The sequence below is a fragment of the Haemorhous mexicanus genome, chromosome 7 (genome assembly GCF_027477595.1).
Source record: "Haemorhous mexicanus isolate bHaeMex1 chromosome 7, bHaeMex1.pri, whole genome shotgun sequence".
NCBI lineage: Eukaryota > Metazoa > Chordata > Aves > Passeriformes > Fringillidae > Haemorhous > Haemorhous mexicanus.
The window spans coordinates 32,677,828-32,698,177 of NC_082347.1; the positions used below are offsets into that span (position 1 = coordinate 32,677,828).

The 20,350-nt window shown below is 39.8% G+C and overlaps 1 protein-coding gene across 3 annotated transcripts in view; it reads left to right on the plus strand.

The window, feature by feature from the left end:
* The window catches only part of ADD3 (adducin 3), a 90,642-nt gene that overhangs the window by 67,456 nt on the left and 2,836 nt on the right, over positions 1-20,350 (plus strand). For 2 of the 3 annotated variants that reach the window (XM_059851943.1, XM_059851944.1), the window contains 13 exons: positions 42-262; positions 9,759-9,897; positions 11,284-11,435; positions 11,552-11,632; positions 12,687-12,836; positions 13,698-13,841; positions 13,930-14,028; positions 15,077-15,259; positions 15,505-15,762; positions 16,804-16,923; positions 18,205-18,294; positions 18,995-19,115; positions 20,019-20,114. In XM_059851943.1, the coding sequence (XP_059707926.1) occupies positions 71-262; positions 9,759-9,897; positions 11,284-11,435; positions 11,552-11,632; positions 12,687-12,836; positions 13,698-13,841; positions 13,930-14,028; positions 15,077-15,259; positions 15,505-15,762; positions 16,804-16,923; positions 18,205-18,294; positions 18,995-19,115; positions 20,019-20,114 (1,825 nt within the window). In that variant the 5' untranslated portion in view covers positions 42-70. The remainder of the gene's footprint in view (positions 1-41; positions 263-9,758; positions 9,898-11,283; positions 11,436-11,551; positions 11,633-12,686; positions 12,837-13,697; positions 13,842-13,929; positions 14,029-15,076; positions 15,260-15,504; positions 15,763-16,803; positions 16,924-18,204; positions 18,295-18,994; positions 19,116-20,018; positions 20,115-20,350) is intronic. The other variant, XM_059851945.1, reaches the window with a different exon arrangement.

Consider the following 20,350-nt stretch of genomic DNA (forward strand, 5'->3'; position numbering starts at 1 on the left):
CCTTTGAACTAACATTTTTCCCTGCTTTCCTTTTGTTTCAGGGGAAGCCTTCCCTGCACAGTGTTGAAGCATGAGTGCTGATGCCAGCCAGGTGATCACCACTCCTCCCTCCGCCACGATGCCTCACAAGGAGCGGTACTTCGATCGCATCAATGAGAATGACCCGGAGTACATCCGGGAGAGGAACATGTCCCCTGACCTCAGACAGGACTTCAATATGATGGAGCAGAGGAAGAGGGTCACCCAGATACTGCAGAGCCCTGTGAGTGCCACTAATGGGGAGTAAAATGGAAAGGCTGTTGTAAACAAAGAAATCTGTGTCACAGCTAGATGGAATATCTCTGGACCGTTCTCTTCTAAGAAAAGTCACTGAACAGATTATCCGGCATTTTGTTGGTGTCATGTTTTGTCTGGGGACAAGCAGCCTTTATAGTGTTGGTTTTTTCTCCTGATACTTTTATATTCTTGTTGTTCATTGCATTGTTACAGAAAGATGTGGCTGGCTGCAGGGTTCCTAATTAAAACTTAGGGACAGGGAAGAGAGTGAAGGAGTCACTGGTCAAATAGGAACAAATTAGGGCATTACATGGTGTTCTGCTTTCTGGGTTTGAATATTAACCTATCATTTGCATCAGGAATGCTTTAATTAACATTTATAATTGGGTTAAGTAGATTTAAAAGCTAGACTATGTTCTTTTTATGTCCTTGAGGGTGATCATACCCCAACTTAGCCACATTAGTGCTCATCTGCTGGTTGTGTAAGTTCAATACTTGTGTAGACTACATATGAAACTATTCAATCTATTGAACCATGTTCATAGTAGTATTAATTTATATTTTAATACCTGTATTCTTTGAGTTTAACCTGATGAATACATTGGAAAGTAATGCTTTTGCCTTGAGTATTTTGAAGCCATAGGGAGTGAGTAAGGCCTGTGGAATGATCCTTTAGGGGTATCCATGTGTAGTGTGAGTATTGAGGATCATGGGACTGGGAAGGTGCTAAGCAGCTTTACAGATCCTTCTGTCTTCAGTTCCTCTGTAAATTGGGGTGCTTCTGTAATTTTTTTTTAAGCTTTTCCATATGTAAAGAGATTGCAAACAGCTGTTAGTAATCACCCTATTGTAGTCATCCATGAATAACAGGATTGTTTGCTAAAGTGTTGTCCTGGAGTGTCTCTTGCATCTGTGTGTTGCTTTGAGTATAACGTGAACCTGTTGACTAAGGAATTTATTATTTTTCAAGTCAATTTGTGCAAGCTTGGGTTTGCAGCCAGGCTCTTTTGAAAGGAAAATACTCTAAGGAGGTACTGCATAATATTTTAATCATTATAATTTTATGTTAAATACTCAGTTGTAAAATGTGATCAGAGTCTACCCATTCCTGTTAAAATACCCACATTATGAGTAGCCAGGACTCACAGAAAGACTAAATCTTTAGCCTAACAGATAAAAATAAGTTGGAGAAATCATTTGGTTTTGTATGTGATGGTGTTTTTTTGGTCCTTTTGATGACAGTACTGAATCTGATGAGTGTAACTATTAACATTTTGTGGCATCTTTTGCCAAGTCTGCCAGATGTAATTGAAGTCCTGTTGCTGCAGCCTCTGTAGTGGTTTTTTTTTTAGTAGATGGTATTGGAATGCAGATTTTACGAAGGGGTGTGAAGAGGGGTATGAACCCCTGAGTTAGGTTGCTGTTTTAACAGAAGGTTGTGGGACAGAGAGCTGCTGGGCTGCTGTCAGTGTCCTGCTGCTGAGCCCAGCACTTTTTGGAAAGTGACTGTTCAGACCTGCCAATAAGTTGCAAGTTTTTGTTGCGTAAGGGAACAGTTGTCCAAATAAGCCAGGGGCCTGCTGCCTGCTTGGCTCAGAGAGAAATGGGAACGTGGGAGCTGAGTGTGGGATCAGGCACGAAGAGGAGTTGTCTGAGCTCCCACTTCCCCTCAAGTATCTCCTTTTATCCTCCCTTTTCCTGATACAGAAAATTTAGAGGAACTCTGTAGTGATTTCTCACGCAAGGAAATGAAAGCATTTTTATACAGTATCTGTGAGCAAATGTCCATCAAGCGAATTTCAGAATTTATTTGGGGTGGAAGGTGCAGTGTGCCAGGCTCCAGGCTCCAGCTGCTGAGTGCCATACTGTCCCTGGGACTCAGGACTGAAAACATTTACCTTGTTCTCTTGAATTTAAAATTCATCACACAATGGCCAGAAAGTATTGTTCCTGTTACCGGTCTGTGTAACACAGGTTCAGGATTGAATTGATGAGCATTGCCCATAGTGTTTTTGTTCTATAGCTGCAGAATTACATTGTGTTAGATATTTTCATGGAACTTTGTTGCTTTTCTGGATTATTCCACTTGACAGAGAAAATATAGTTGTAAGGTGTTTAGAAGAAGAGAAATTATGAGATGCAGTTTAAGGAAGAGCTGGCTTTGCTGGTGAATCTTCACCCAGTCTTACATATATAAATGTCTATCTTCACCAAGCCTTGATAAATACATTCAGATCAAAGAAATGGTCAATTGCCTCTTCTGGCAAGTATTATTAAATGTGAAGTGTATCTAGCAAGGATAGTAACTGTCTTAAAAGTACAAGAGCATGTTGTGGTGGTGATATATTGAGGTGAGCTCTGAACGTGCACTTTCTGTGAGCAGAGGTGCAAAACTAAAGGGTTAATCACTGTGATAGTAGGAAGTTTAGGTACTAATTTAATCTGGTTTTATTAACAAGCTTCTTTTATTATTTCTTTCAAGTAGGAAAATCTAAATCCTTTAACAAGAAAATAAATTAGAGAATATATTTCAGGAACCACAGTATATTTTACTCAGTGCATGTTGTTGTAAGGGCTACAAGCCTGACCAGACATCTTCAGACATCAAGCTGCTGCATCTCTCTGAGGTACTGTTTGGTGCCCATACTAGTGTGCAGTATGACTACTCCTCTCTGATGTGCAATTTCCCTTTCCTAAATTAAATAATTTAAAAGCTACTGAAAAGCTATTTCCATTACCTCTGATGTTTGCTAATGTCTTGGAGTCTGTTCATATTAAACCTTAAACAAATCATAGTTGTTTTCTGACCATTGCCCATGGAGAGTGTCCTGACATTATCAGTGAGTTCTCAGATGTGTTTGCCTAATACTGCATGTAGCCTGTAGCCCCTGAGCATCTGATAGCCTGGAGACTCTGATGAACTGAACACATTTGCTCTTCTGTGTCTGTTAGAAAGGTGGAAAGAAATTAAAATCAGCTGGGCCTGAGCAGCCTGATAGCATCCAGAAGTACTGCTGGCCAATCTTAGCATAAAGCCATTTAGGTTTATTTAGTAACATCATCAGTTTCAGAGGATTAAGGTAGCATGTTGTTATTTTTAAAGAAAGGTACTACACTTATACTGTGGACTAGTTTTATTGCTTATTGGGTTCAAGATAATTGCCCTATAATATACCCAAAATCTGAAAAGATGGGTTGGTTGTTTTGGGATTTTTTTATATTTTCCAACTTAACTCTGCAATTAAAAACAGTTTTGTCTGTATGCTAAACAGTCATATGTTGCTTGTTACACGGAGTTACTGTGTTTTTCACAGAGCAAAAATATATTTGCTGTACCATCAAACTCCTTACTTCACTTATGGTATATGAGTTCTTCTGGCCTTTATTTCCTTCTAGCATTTCTCTGATGCTGTCACCATAGCAACCAGAAACTCTTAAAACACTTTTTTAAAAAAGAGCAGTGGTTGTGCAGTTATGATGTTTATGAAAACTGAACAGCCAGTTCAGCACTGAGGAGCTGAGTGAACATACAGATGGGGAGGAGATCCCCACAGCCATGGGGAAGCAGGGAAGGTGTTGGATGTTTCTGCAGGCAGGCACCAGTGTCACACTGCTTCCAGTGCAGTGAGACCATGTGAAACTATTATCCACCCAGCAGAAAAGCTAACTACTGGCTTCAGCTAGCAGGACATTGTGTGTAACCCAACAGGAGATTTGGATCAGGGTTTAGGCTGCACTGAAAAACCTTCCATCCTTTTATATTGGTGTATTGGAAGGAAAGCTATAGCTGAGGGTGGAAATGGGAGAGGATGCATTCTTGTACAAAAGATGTGCTTTCATATATATATATATATATATATATATATATGTTCATTATTTTTACTAATGTAAGAAGAAGTTGTGTCTGAAGCAATGAGCTGAACAGCTGTTTCATGTAAACATAAAAATGCCCAGTTACTGAAATTTAAATGTGCTGTTTATGTTTTTCATTTACCAGTGACGTTTTGTGTGGCTTCTTGAGACCCATTGGATGTGCACTGGCTATTTTTACATATAAAACACAGCTATTTGGAGCTCAAGGGTTTTTTTTCCTAAAGTTGAGCTCTGTGTTGGCAGGATCCCATCAGGCTTTACTTTAATTTAATGCTGGATCTAGAGAGTGTCTACCAACCCACCATGACTCTGCAGGGAATTCAGGGCCACTCTGCCTTGGTACTGCCATTGCAGGAAGGCTCAGGTGAAACTATCCAGACTGAAGAATTTTGGGGGGTTGTACTGAGGTTAAAAATGTACTTCTTTGCTGTGCCTCCCTTCCTGCCTTGCACATGCACACCCCCCTGCCTCCCACACTAGCCGGTCTTGCCCAAAAAAACATGGGTACAGCTTAGCAACTCTTCTATTCAGAGGTCTGCCTTAGCATGCAACATGCAGGCAGATTTTTCTTCTCAAAAACAAGCAATCCCACCCACACTTGAATTTTTTTCATGGATATGTTATTTTCAAACCATCAGGACAGAGATGAAGGATGATTTAATTTATTTTTTTCCCCCAGCTTTTGCAGTTGTTTAGCTTACTTTAGTTTGTATCAAGTGAACATCCAGTATTTTTGCAATACCACTCCCTTTTGGGGCAGTTTATTTTCTTAAAAATATCAAAGTCCTTTCAGTTCCTCATATGTTTTGGCTTTTACTGCTCTTTTCTCAGAAGTTCAAAAGCCTTTCACATCCTTCAGAAGCCTCACCCTCTGGCCACAAAGGACTCAAAACCTTTTGCATCACCTGAGGACCTCCTCACTGGGCAGTCCTCTCACCCTGCAGCTCCCTGCTCAGGCTTTTGTCTTCTCTGACATCTTCCCAATATCCTGCTGGGAAGTCATGACTCTCCTCCCACTGCAATAGCTTATTTAGTTGCATGCTTTCATCATACAACCTGTGCAGCCTTTTGTTCATTTAGAGGCAAGAGCTCAACTTGATATGTCATTGAAGACATACTACAAAATGTCCCTTAAAGATCCCCTGCACGCTGTGACAACATTTTAAGTGAGAGGGAGTTTGTGGTCAGTGTAACATTGTCTCAAATCAAGGCCATGCACTAGATCTCTGTGGGGAACCAAGAAATCCCTCTGCCCAGCTATCATTCATTTCTGTAGCTGTGGTGGAGCGCTGTAAATTCACACCCAAGTCCTCCACCACAAGTGCACGTTGTGAGAATTTCCCTTCGTTCTCGCCATAAAACTGGGCTCCCTTCACTCCACTCTATTTCCATATTGCTCCTTTCCACTTAGTTTGAACAGTGTTTTTTTCTCATTAGATATAAATGCCACCAGATACATGTTGAACAATACCTGGAAAACCTTGGAAAGCCATGATTGGTGACTTTTCTCCTTGGCTGCAGGAGCATGTGCATCCAGAACAGCCTGCAAGAGCTCTGCCAGCCCTCCTAGTGCATCCTCACCATGTGTGCTCCCACCCTTCCCAGTCTTGCATTTACTGAAAAACCCAGTTAATTATGCTCAGAAATGTGCGAGACCCCTGACAAGCTGAAATTTGATTTTTGTCTAGCATTTTACATTTCATTGTACATTCCATTTACATTTATTACATCTCATTTACATTCCATTTAGCAGGATGTATGGTATGGCTTTACTCCATGAGAGAACACGAGGGAGAGACTCAGACCCCCATGCAGAGCAGCAGTTGTATGAGTGGCTGGCTCTGGGAGCTGGGTTGCTGGGGATGGGCTTGGCAAAGGAGTTCAGTGCTTCAGGTTTGGCTGTAATCATGGGGTATCTCTAGGCTGCTTATCATAGGAGTGAACACTCTGCTGCAGCTCATGGAGGAAAGCCAGTGTGCACCAGGTTAGAGGAGCTGGAAAAACTGGCACAGGCTGAGCTCTGTATGAGGAGTGCCTTGCTGTAACCCAGTAACTAAATCCAGCCCAGGATCCTCACCCTTCAGTGCAAGTGAAGAGATTATTATAACTTCGGCTAATTCCCATACTTATTACCAAGGCTACTTCTTTTTGTCTTAACACAGAAGCCCCATCCCCCTTGTTCTCTTTCACAGCATTGACAAACACTTTTTGTGACTCTTATCTTCTCCCCACCAGCCTTCGCTCCCTGGCGGTTTTTTTGTGGCCAGCTCCACCCTTTTCCAACGAGGGCTCTGGCTGTTTGTATCTAAACTTCAGTCTTGAAAGAGCCTCTTAGGGGCCGGGTTGGCTGTTTCAGTGAAGGTCTTCCTCTCACAGGCAGCCGTGTTTACAGCACAGGAACCAAAATTAACGTCTCTTCACTCTCGAGGACAAAGTACCAGTTAAGTTTTCAAATTTTCTTCAGTGGTGGAGATTTGGCTTAGAGACTCTGTGTGGGTGTGTTTAGATAAGTTGAATTATGCTCTTTTTAAAAATGGATTTAAGATATTAGAAACTCTGATCAAAATGGGCAGAAGTGAAAAGGGTTGAATGGATTTTTGTATCATTTGGCAGTTTTTAGTCTAACAGCAGTGCTGCTGTGAAAGGTAGGGACCTCACATATAGTTTTTAGCTACTTTCCTGTAGAGTGATGTGAAACTGTTTAGTCATTACTGTTATTAGTCCTAACGTGAGCACGTGCTTTCCACTCTTACAGGTTTGCAGTGGTGTGGAGTATTTGTCAATGACTTGTATACCATTATTATTTGCTTATTATTGTATTTCTACTTCTTTTGATTTGATACATGTAGAAATCAGTGAACAACAAAGAAACAGCATAGACAGCCAAAGTAGTTATAAGCCTGTGTACTTCTTAACATCCTTAGAGAGCTACCTAGAAAGATGAAGAGACTAATACCAAGTTTTTAGCAACATCATTATTCTGCACTATGTATGTGTGTATCCGTGTAAAATGGGTTATTCTAGCCACTTGATTATTCTAGTTCTTCCTGCATATATAGACTGAAAAATACTAGTTGTCAACTGGTACATGCAAGTGTTGCTTTGATTCTTAAAAGCCCAAATTTACACTGTCAGCTCACAGTTTGACTGTACTTCTGAAAGAAAATGGAAGTAAATGAGTCAGAACTGAGCTTGTTAACTTGACTCTTGACTTTCAGAGAACTTTTGCAGATCTAAGTTGAAAGATTTTTCCATCTAAACTGCCCAAATCTATGATATATATTTGGAAGATGATTGCAAATAGTTCTGGAGAAGTAATTTTGTATTAGAAAGACCTTGACCTAATCGTCCTACTAATGACTCCATCAAGAAAAACTGTGTCTGTTCTGCAGGCTATGCAGTGCCATGTAAGGCTGTGTAAGCTGGTGTAAAAAGGCTGACTACAGTTTTGGAAAGAGTAGAATTCTGGAAACAGTTTTAGGAACAGGCTGAGCTGCCCTGTTCATTTTTACTGGTGAGTGGTGGGGATATTCATGTATCAGAGCAAGCTGGTAGAGTGGCACTCAGAAGGTGGGTGAGATAAAAGCAGAGCAGCAGCCTGCATTCTACCAAGGTCAGGCTACTCTCTTGGGTGTCTAAAATAAAAGCCCTACTCAGCATCCTCCTGGTTGTGCACCTTGTCTGAAATGTCACTGTGCCTCCTTCCCAGTAGCTGTCAGGGGCCCAGTCCTCACACCATGGGATATTTCCTATCAGACCTTCAGTCCGATGCTTGAAGTGCTGCTTCAGCACAAACAAGGGGGGACACAGGTGCTTGGCTGGGCAGGTGAGGTCCCTGAAGACAGAAGGATGCTTGTGCAAACAGGAAATGATTCCCAGCTGTGAGGGGTGGGTTAGCCAGGCTACATCCTTGCTGTGTGCAGGCACAGGCAGGTGTCGAGTCCAGCTGTGCTGGCAGGATTGTGGGCAGCCAAGAAGTGCTGTGCTGCTCACTTTGGGATTTGTGCCCCACTGCAGAAAGTCACTGCTCTTAGTGTCTCATGTCTAAAGTTGTCATGGTTCCAAACAAACAAACAAACAATGCACATGTACCCAAAGAGCCTACTAAATCCCTGAAACTTTCTCTTGATTGAGCAATGCTGAGCATACAGCTAAATAACAGCTAAGTAACATCATTTTTCATTCATCTGGCAATACAGTTTTTCCTTTGTCAGCATTTTCTTGTCAAATGCTACATCTGAAATTACCTTTCTTCTTGAAAAATATCTGCTTTGTGCCAGAGCAGCATGTTTGTCATCTCTTTGAAAGCATCTCTCTCCAGTATGACTACTTGTATGAGTTTTGCTTGATCACTTGTGGGCAGTGTAATGCCACACATATATAAATATATTACAAGTTGGGAATTAGGAGTCCTCAACTGTCCAGCTGAGGAGGCTGTATCAAGCAGTCTTGAGGATGTCTTTGTGGGGTTCAGTAGCACTCTCTCTTACTAATCAAAACCTGTTGGTGAACAGACCCCAGGGATTGGTGGATTTTGCCCAACAGAGTGGGTGTTTTGAAGGACTGAATTAAAATTCAGTGAAGAAATTACATTTGTCATACAGAACTGTTTTCTTTCTTTAATTGAGAGCAAGTGCTCTGCCAAGGAAGGCAAACTGAAAGGAGCAATTACTTACAGGGAATAGTCTGGGGTTATAATAGGAGCCAGCTGCGTGGTAAAGACACCAAATGTCTTTTTGGAAGGAACCAGGAGTGTTCACAATCCACCTCAGCTTGTGTTGTGTGCAGCTTTGGGTACTGCAAGTCTGGGGAAAAACTGCAAGATGCTGCCAAGAAGTAATGAGAGGGCTAGAAAGTTTGAAGGAACAGAATTTATTTAGTCTAGGAATGCCAGGACTGCAGTGGTCCTAGGACAGGGGGTGGTTGTAGATAGGGAATAATCTGTTTATCATCTCAAAGGAACAGGCTTTGTCCACAGTGCATAGTATATTAAATTTGATACTATGAAAAGTTTTTCATTATATATTCTGCAAGAGTTTATCTCTTGGGCTTGCAGTTACTTTCTTCAGAAAAAGAAGGAAAGGGTTTTTTCCTTTGGGGAAGGAAAAATAGAGAGGAGATAGCATTCCTTCTAATTTTTGTATGTCTGTGATATTACTTGAGCATGGATAAGCTCCAGTTTTCCAGTTGTTTATAACTTTATCAAATTCGAATGGGTTTTCAGAGGGATTACATTATTAAAAAAATATCCAGCAGAGAAAGCAACACATTCTGATCAAATTTGAAGTACCTCGTCCAAAATATGGACAACACTTTAATTACTCAGAAAAACGGGTTCAATGATTTTAAAAAAATACATTTTATCTTGTGTGCTAGGAAATAGTAAATCCTCTGTGACCGAACTCCTTTCTGCCCCACAAATTGCCAGTACCTAGCATACAAAGTTTAGGTCAGATGATTAAGTCTAGCAAAGTTAAAACAGCTAAAAACAAAGTCTGTGGGTAAGTTTCATGTAACATTAATAAGAGGCAAAGCTACCAGCCCCACCTATAATAGAAATAAGATTATCAAGGCCGGGTTTCCTTGATGTTTCTCAAATGTTTCTACAGGCTTTTAGAGAAGATCTGGAATGCCTTATTCAAGAACAGATGAAGAAGGGCAATAACCCCACTGGACTGCTTGCATTACAGCAGATTGCTGAGTACATTACAGCGAGCACTTTTACAGGTTTTTCCTCATCTTCACTCAGTAAGTGAATTATACATAAACTGCTCTTTTTTTTTTTTTTTTTAAATTTGTTACCAGGGCTTAGGAATGCTGGGATCTCCTCTTTCCTTGAATAAAAATTCTGTCAGAGCTTGCTTCAGCTGTGAACTAGTACAGATGGTGGCCTTAACTTGCCTTTTTAGGCTTCATTCTCTCAAATTCTTTGACTTGTATAATGATATCCAAAGTGGTTGGAATCCTCAAACTCAGTTATTCTATAATTTGTTAATAAAAGTTGAACTGACCTAGGGAACAAAATGTTGTTCCCTGTTACTACTAGGAGTTTAACATGAATATAAACTGAGATGTGAAATACATTACCATTTAGTTTCTTTATTTTTCTACTCTTGCTTGTAAATTGTTGCTAAAAAAAAACCCCAAGAACTCTGAGGTGGGGAGAATCCCCTGGCAAACTGAATTATCAGATAAACAGCTCCCACAGTTAAGAACAGCTCCTAGTCTGCCTTTTACTTGTAAAGATGTCACTGGGATCTTGCAGTTAACACCCAAGTTCTTTCCAAGTCATGAAGCATTGAGACATTCAAGTCAGTTTAAGTTCTGTGGGTGGACATCATATGGGAGCTTACAAGCCTGAAGTACAGTGGCAGCTGTCAGCATTCATCATCTTTGGAGATTTGGGCCCAGAATGGTACTTCAGGGTTTATTTAACAAAATGAGTGGAAGAGAACAGAGAGCCCAAATAACCTCGTGTTCATGTCTCTGGTTGGTTACTGAGACTCTGTGTCCCTCTGTTGTCTCTGCTGTGTTTGCCAGGGACAGTGGGGACAGATCTCAAAGTGCACACTTCTTTTCTTGAAAACCAAAATGACTTTTACCTCTTTTGATCTTAACTTTCCCTCTGAACAAAGGTTGTGAGCTGTCAGAAAGCTGTCATGCATTCATGAAGGGGAGAGGGGTATGTTTGTGTAGTCACAAGTCAAAGAGAGAAATTGGTATTTATGATTTCTCTGTTAAGAGGTGATACCTTTTGTCTAAGGGTTAGAGGACTCCTGCACTAATCCTAATTTCTTCATTAGGGCTGAATTGAAGTGCTAAGACTGAGATATCTCATCAAATTAGTTTTGCTGGTGCCAGAATTCTACAAGGAATGTCTTCTCCTGTAACAAAAACAAACCTCAAAATAACATATAAAAATACTGCATTAGTGACAAATGTCTTAGAGCCCAGTTCCTGTCCTTTATAGGATATTGATTCAGGAGTCAGCTCAGGAAAACCTTTATTCGGTCTCATAAACGCTGGTACTGCTTTGCTAACCATTTAAATACACTGCATCTGGAAGGTCATGGCATAGTTGGAAATATATTTAACTGTCCAGCTGGCCATCATCTGTTTTTGTCTGTTTTTCAGGCCATGGAATGATTACACCCATCAATGACCTACCTGGGGTAGATACCTCCTCGTTTGTTAAGGGAGAAAAACTCACTCGTTGCAAGTTAGCCAGTTTATACAGATTGGCTGACTTGTTTGGGTGGGCACATTTGCCAAATACCTATATCACAGTAAGTATTTCAGAGAAAAAAAACACGTACTTAGAATCTTACCTATTCATTCAAATTATTTTTCCCTCTGATGAATGTAAATTGGATCAGTAATCCATTTCCTGTCTCCTTTGTAGGTAAGAGTAAGCAAAGAACATGACCACATTCTAATTATTCCAAGAGGGCTGTCCTTTTCTGAAGCTTCAGCTTCTAATTTGGTATGTGATTCACCTACTGTAATAACCAACAAGGCTCATCCTGTTTTCTAAAATACTTTTGTGGCTGCTTAAATGGACTTCTGTAATTATGCTGTCATTTAGGGTTTTTGAATATTTACCCACCAGATGAAAAGCTGATTAACTGCCTAGATAGTAGCAGCCTTTGTTGCCAGTATTTCTTCTTGGGTTTAGTTTTACTTTCTGTTTCTTTGTCTCTAGCTTCCTTGTGGACCAGCAAAGTTTTGTGTTCCTGTCTGATGAAACTCAGCAGTAACCTCAGTGTAGCCTTTTATAACCTGAGAGTGTGGCAATACATGTGAAACTACTCTGCAGGAGTAGTGTTATCAGAATCACCTCTTACCTTTGGAAGTGAGCTGATAAAGTCAAATAATCTTCCCCAGGCCCAGTAAATGAGCTGGGTGAAGTTGCAGGCTGGTATTTAGGCAGTGGTAGCTGCTAAATCACACATCTTTTTTTGTAGAACCTGCCATATGCTCTTCACTTCAGTGCATTTCTGTAAAGAAACTGCCTCAAGGTGAAAGGGGGACCAAAATGAGATTGATACTATTACACAGCAAACACAGAGCCAAAATACCATGACAAATGACCCTGCTGTAGTTTTTTGTTGATCCAGGAATTACTATCTTAATGTTCCAATGAATCTGAAAACTCCTTATGCATTGAATATTCTTACTTGAAATTTCTCAGGCTCTGAGTTTTCTTCGTATTTAAAATGTAGGAAATGTTAATGAAAATGTTAATTTTTGAAAATCAGAAACAAGGAAAGGTCAGCTAGACTGTAGGAGAATATATGTTGCATCAGGGTCTTATCCTTACTTCTTCCATGACTGAGCTTCCAACAGCTGTCAAGGGCAGGTACAGCAGGGTGGATTATTGGCACACACATTCATGGCTGCTCTCCTACGTTTTTGTGCTCTGAGCCTTGAGTGTGTGTGGGGAAATGTGGTGCTAAATAAGAAGGGAAGGCAATTTTCTAGATAACTGAAGTTGTCACAACCTTTCTGAGTATGATTTGTCTGTTTGTCTTTTCCAGGTCAAGGTGAACATCCTAGGAGATGTAGTGGACCAGGGAAGCACAGCTCTCAGTATTGACAGTGTGGGCTTCAGTCCACACGTGGCCATCTACTCCACCCGCCCCGACGTCAGATGTGTCATACACATCCACACCCCTGCCACAGCTGCTGTAAGTCTTCCTTTGGCACTGACTGAAAGAAAACACCTTTGCTTTATGAACTTAGGGCATATTTTTCCTCACAGCAGTTTCATTTTTCTGCACTGCTAAATAAAAGTGTGAGAGAGGGCTGAGCCACCACAGTGGATTGGCTTCAGAATAAACTGATGCTCAGAGATTATTATACTGAGATTGAGGGCGTTGTAAAGCAAATAGTTTACACAGGCTTCATTTACAGCATCCTAGATAAAAAATGTGCTGTAAAAATCATCTTCATTTGCATTATGCAGCTCCATTTTTAAGTGGTTTGATTAGTTGTTACACTTAGTTTAGATTTACCTCAGTATTTAAATGTTATAGTTAACATAAATTTTAAATGGTCTGGATAATAATGATAAAAATGTAAGCAGGCCTGAAAGAATTGGTTTAAAATAACTAAATTCTTATTATTTTATCTAGAAATGCAAATATATATATATATGTGTGTGTGTGTATATATGTGTGTGTGTGTATATATATATACACATACATTCCTTGGCTACAGACAAAATATAAAGGAATGAATAATTTCTTTTATACTAGCTTTTTGAAGTCATAAATGTGAGAAAGAAGGCTAAAACATTAAGTAAGATGAGAATTAAACATGAATAAAATTCACAAAAATTTCCTCCAATAAATATGTGCCTAGATTGGGTAGCAGCACCTCTGTCACCCTATTGCAAATAAGACAGAGGAGAGTTGTTCCTAAGCTCTCCCTATGGAGTTTGTCTCTTTTCTAACAAAGTACACCCTGCTAAGGCTTGGGTGGTTGAGATGTGAGTTTTAAGAGTTCCATTTTTCCCTAAATACCAGCATTTCATTTTCATGAAATAGGTTTCTTCTATGAAGTGTGGCATCCTTCCCATATCACAAGAGGCTCTGATTCTGGGAGATGTTGCTTATTACAACTACCAGGGATCTCTTGATGAACAAGAAGAGAGAATTCAGCTTCAAAAAGTTCTTGGACCCAGTTGCAAGGTATTCAACCTCATTTATGCTCTTCCTAAACAATTTTCATGTCCTGCTCCAGTTTCTACCATTTAACATTAGTGTCTTCATTTACTAGGTATTAGTTTTGAGAAACCATGGTGTGGTAACACTAGGAGAGACACTGGAAGAAGCATTCCACTATATTTTCAATGTGCAACTGGCCTGTGAAACGCAGGTGAGAGAGAATTTATCTGTGTTTCATTTCAAACACTTATGCTGCAGAGTTGCTGATTGTACCCCAGATGGGAATTCCTCTTACATCACACAGTTTTGGAGTTGTGGAATGCAGCAATCCTGTGTACCTGGTCAGAGAGAGACTGGAGTGATCAGGGAATCACTGAGGGAATGGCACAAATACTCACTCTAGGAACACTGACACAGTCTCAGTGGTGTTACACTCCAAAGGGTACAGAAGGTTTTGTTCCATGCTGTGCAGAGTGAGCCTCATGCAGGGAATCTGTCAGGTGATAGATTTGCTGGTACTCACTGCATGGGGAAGTGTGACTTAAGATCTCTCGAGAGCCAGCTCCTTTACTGAGGCTGAGTGTTGTGACAAGAAAAGAAGCTTCTCTCTGTGATCTCAGATTTGGGAAAGCAAATTACAAGAGGGTCTTCAGAGCAATGGTAGTGGGTGGCATATTTAAAAATAACTTGAATCACAAATTCAGTGTTTCCATTCTGTCTAACTTTAGCTACCTGGTTAGGTATCACGATGTTACCTGTAACATGTGAAGAGAGACCACTGAAAGTGTTCTCACCTTTCTTAAGTTTTGGGCCCATCCCCAGATACTTCATCACTTTGTTCTTGTTCCCCAGTGATCCTGTCCTCCCAAAGAAGCATTTGAATGTGCAAATGGCAGGGTCCCATTCCTTTCCTTCCTTGCCCCACCATTCATTTTGAGTTCAGACACTTTCATTTTGCAACAGTGAGAAAATGAAAGATTTTTAATCTTGTGATGCTGAAAGATGTTTTTAAGGTACTCTGAAAGCAGGTATTTCAATCTACTCCTTTTGAAGTGCAATTAATAGCAGATGATATAAAGCAGATGACTGCTTTCTGTAGCAGTCACGTGCTATGTATTTTAATGCAGTTTTTGGACAGTAGAAAACTACCTTGAGAAGTAACTACAGCATGTATTTAAGCAACCTCCTGCTGCAAATTCAGAAAAGCAGAGAATACAAAAGCTTTTTCACAAATGAAATGCACTTCTTGATGTCTCCAGGTTCATGCATTGGCTGGAGCAGGTGGGGTAGACAATCTCCTACTACTGGATCTGCAGAAGTTCAAGCCTTCCACACACGCCGTGGCAGCAATGGGAGGAGGTGGAGTTAATATGGCTTCACAACAAAAATGGAAAGTTGGGGAGCAAGAATTTGAAGCACTCATGAGGATGCTGGACAACCTGGTGCGAGTCTGTTGCTGGTGGTATCTATGTAGTCCTGTAAGGTTCTGAGTGTAGGATTAGCTTTTGTAAAACAAATAATTTTTTAGTTATACTATTTCTGACAGCAGTATTCTGTCTTAAAAAGAATTTATAATGCTTTGAGCTTCAATTTTGTCCCACCATTCTTACAAATGTATAGTAACTTAATAGTAAAAATCTTTGATTTAATTTTTTAAATATTGTTTTCTTCCTTTCCTCCTCCACAGGGATACAGAACTGGCTATGCCTATAGGCAACCATTAGTCAGGGAAAAACCTAGACATAAGAGTGATGTTGAGATCCCAGCCACTGTGACTGCCTTTTCCTTTGAAGATGATACAGTCCCACTTTCCCCCCTGAAATTCCTTGCACAGAGGCAACAGAGAGAGAAGACAAGATGGCTGAACTCTCCAAACACATACTTGAAAGTTAATGTGCCTGAGGAGTCCTGGAACGGGGAAGCCAGTCCCAGGACTAAGATCACGGTAGGTTGATGTGTTGGACAGTCACTTTGGTTTTGCCCTACTTGAAAGTAAGTTATGCGCAGTCTATATGAGGAAATCTTGAATAGGATTAGCAAATAAGTTTATCGAGCAAATTATAATAGGCTTTTCAGAGCCTTAATGACATTGGTACTAAGGGTCTCCTCTCTTAGAGGAGAGAGGGGTTGACTGTAAGAGTAACACTTCATGATAAAATTTAACAATTAGTTCACAGTTCTAACCATCTCTTCTTATTCCTGAAGTAGAAAACTTTTTCTACCACTTCTTCTTGTGCTATTAGTTATCCACCAAATATAGTAAGGCTTTAAGTCAACCGTGGGTTGTTCTTTTACATGAGGGAGACACAAGCTCTAATTCATCTCTTGCTGTCCTCTCTCTATTTGTGAGCCTACTGAAAACAGCTTTTGAAAGGTCTGTTCGTGCTACAGGCTTTTAATGATGATGAAGATTTTCCCCCTCCTGCAGCTCAGCAAGATGCTTACACTTAGTTTCCTGCCTGCAGAGAGGTGGCCCTCGTGGGACTACAGAGCGTGTTTTTGCTCTTCAGCTACTCCCAGTACAACTGTAAAAGCATCAGCTCCTCCTGCTGGCAGGCTGGCAGGTTTCTAAACTTGAGTTTGGGAAAAACACCCTCAGAACCCTGCCTGAGGAGGGAAAAAACCAGCAGTCAGTGTGTGGTCAGCAGAGGTGGAAGCTGGTTGCATGAACAAGGGCTCTTTATCGACATGCCAGTTACTAGAAAGTTTGATCCTTTCTAAATACAGTATCATTAGTACGCAGCTAACACTGCATTTTTAAGGAATATATGTCATATTCAAGGCAACTTAAATCGTCTTGGGCAAACACACAAACCTGTAAAGGAATTGGGATTTTTTTTTTTAGGTGCCATGTGGAATTGAAAATAAAGTCAGAAAGTCCTTTCTTGATATCTCTTCTTTAACAGTAAGACAACACAGAGAACAGTTCCTTTCCATCATACTGGGTATTTTAGCTTCTGTCTTTTTTTTTTTTTTCCTCTTTAAGTGGATGAAAGCTGATGACTCCTCCAAGACTAGTGGAGGAACGCCAATCAAAATTGAAGATCCAAACCAATTTGTTCCTCTAAACACAAACCCAAGTGAAGTGTTGGAAAAGAGAAATAAGGTAAAATGAACTGAAAATTGTAACATTTCCAAATAAAATTATGTGTTCAAGTAATGATTCAGCAGAGCAGTAAAATAATGTTTTCAAATGTTTTGATTTTATTAAGAAGGTTCTTACACTATATGTGATTTTTGGCACCAAAAACATGTATTTAAATGTGTGATATACATAAAATCTGTAGATACGTATGTAATATTTATATATTTAAATTGTGAGTGCAATAGTCTGATGAAAGATGGGTGTTAACTCTGGAAATTATAGATTGGGAATGGTAGTCCCTGGTATTTAGCATTTTATTTAGTAGATAATTAAGTGTCAACACCAATAGAATTGCTGTGCATCATCTGCAGTATGATTCAATCTCAGACTCTAATCTTGTTCTGTTCTGTTTTAATTTGCCTAGTGCTTGTTAAGCTGGAATTTCTAATGGCAGTAAAAAAAAAAAAAAAAAGAAAATGAGAGTTTATTGTTGGATCTCTCTGTAAACAAAAATATCTCTCTGCTTTTCCCTCCCAGCATGAAAGACACTGATTATCAGACTGACCAAATACTCCACCCTCAGCATAACTATATTAACAGATATTCAGGACACTTTTCATTGGATTGCATATTTTTTCTTTTTTGGAAAGCACTATATCAGTGTCCTTGGGGACTGAAGTGGAGTTAGAAGGAGCAACTCCCTTCCTCAAAACTGGAAAGGCACCCCCTAATCATCCAGAGATTAATAATACACGTCCCAGGCAATGATTTTTAAATTCATGCATGTCACTGGCTCACAGAGTTTATTCCTAATTTTCTGCTGTAGGATTTTTTTAATATGATCTGTATTGGTATTTATATCTGATCTGTCAATCTCTTAAGCTCTGACAATTAGAAGTTAGGGCTGTTAGTTTAGGGAAAACAATAAACTATTCACTGAAGGAAAAACTTTAGCAACCTTTGTGACCACAGAGTTTCCTCCAATAGCTGAACATGCATCCTTTATGAGGGGGTGAGGACAGTTCAGGGGCTATTCCTGAGAGCTTATTTCTAAATATTGGCTTACATGAAGTGCAAGAACTGGGACTGGGGTAAATGTTTGTAAGCACTGAAAGAGCCAAACATCATATGCTGTGTATTCGGAGGTGGAAAAAGAGTTCTTAATGTTTAGGTGCAGCAGCACACAGCTTGACTCTCCAGCCATTCACTGCTGCCTGTGTTAGTAGCTTTGCAAAGCTGATGGGCACAGGGTTTGTTAAAGAGAAATGTTTTTTTCTAACCTGGTTTATTTTCTCTCTATAGATAAGGGAGCAAAACCGATATGACCTAAAGACAGCAGGACCACAGTCTCAGCTGCTCGCAGGGATTGTTGTGGATAAAAAGCCAAGTTCAGTGAGTACAACATAATCAACTAATTAACAGATGTTCAGGTTTTTTGGCTGCCTGTCTTTCAAATGTCAGCTTGGGCCATTTTCATTCTAAATGTTTTGTTAGAACTGATTATTTTAATGCCAGTTTTAGAGGTGTGATGCGTCTTATTCGTGTTTCATTTTACAGGTTTAAAAAGTTAGTTTCAAATTGAGATGTGCATGTTAAGTTTGCCACCATTAATGTTAATGAAGTAGGATCCTTGTCTAAGCTCATTTAAGTGAGAGAAGAAGAACTTTGGAATGCATGGGGCCAAAAATAGCCTTCATTAGTCTGTGGAAGTGATGCTTAACAACTGAGTCCAAGAAGTAGCTGAGTTAAAAAGGTGGGATGTGACAATGTGAAAGGCAGCTTTCATTAGAAACAGGCTTCTTGTTGGGAGAGAGGGTTTCCAGTTTCTTACCTGCCCATATTAATCTTTTCTTGAATATAATATATTCCAAACACTATAGATATCCCTAATATGGTTATCCAACATACTGTGGTGGATTGGAATTCTAAGAGTTTCCAGCTATCCAACAGTTAGTACATCTGTGTTTTAATTTTGTATTCCCTGCCAAAACTTTAGCATCAAACTTTGGCCAAAAAAAGAAAAAAAACCTGAGCTTTTGCTTGTTGCTTCATATTTTTTAACTGTTAAAATCTGTGGCTTTCTCTTTCCCAGCCAGTGCAGTTTGATGATGAGCACGCACCGCCAGCACCACCCAACCCGTTCAGCCACCTCACTGAAAAGGAACTGGAAGAGTACAAGAAAACCATTGAGCGCAAGCAGCAGGGGTTGGAAGGTCAGCAGTGTGGTTTGAATTGCTGGGGTTTACATTTTAATAATAAGCTTGAAAATATCTACTGTAAAAAATGTGTACATGTTAATTATTAGCATATACTGCTGGCAACTAGTTTAGAACGAATCATTCCTTGAGGTGGTAGAATTCTTTTGTTAAATGTGGTTTGTTTTTTATTTTAGTTAGTGCTGAAATTAAAGCAATTAAAGTTTGCAGAGAAATGGGGTTGACTAAAACACAATTAACAACCATAATGAATTTTTATGTCAGAATCATAGAATAACTTAAGGTGGAAGAGTCCACAAAGATCATGTTAATCCAGCTCCTCCTCAGAGCTGATACAAAAGTGAGATCGAGTATCCAAGTCTGTGCCCAGCTGAGCAAAAGTTTACTGAGATGTTTGGCCCTGGCTTCTCTAATTTTGCTTCTGTTCTCTCAGTGTGCAAGTCTCATCTACTTTCACTTTTCATATCTTCTTCCAATACTTCTATTCTGTAGAGAATTACTAATTCAGGGTTGATTTTAATTTTTAACAATAACACTTACTGTGAATTCTTCTTCACTAATACCGTGTAATAAAACAACTTTGCCATTTGTCACACTCAGGATATAGTGTAATAGTTTACTGTACCAGCAGACTGTGACAAAATAAAACCATGGGGCTTGGAATACAGTCCTGCCACCTTTTTTAATGCTTTCTAATAAAGAACTAATATATACCAATTTTTATCAGATAGAACAAATCTGTAATTCTTTAGAGTTTCAACTGTGTATTGTAACTTTGTGCTGTTGTCAGCATGAGCAACACAAAGCTGTAGCAGACCTGTAAATCTTGTAGCATCAACACTGACACTCTTGCTTGATTTTCACTTTTGCTTGGCTACTAACTCACATCTTGTCCTGCAGATGCTGAACAGGAATTATTCTCAGATGACGGTTCATCTGTGTCACAAATTCAGTCACAAACTCAATCCCCGCAAAATGTCCCAGAAAGATTAGAAGGTATTCCATGCAATTTCTGTTTGATGCCAAGGGCTCCAATAAGCCAAGTCCTCAACTCTTCTGTGCACTTTTACACTTGCATGAAGTCAGCTGAGTCACAAGGAGCCCTCTTTTGCAAAGTTTGGGTGGTACTCTGTCCAAAAAACTATTTTTTCCCAATACAACAGTCTGACAAACAGAAAACAACTTAGGGCATGCTGAAACTTAGATATTAACCAGGTGGAGCAAGTAGATAT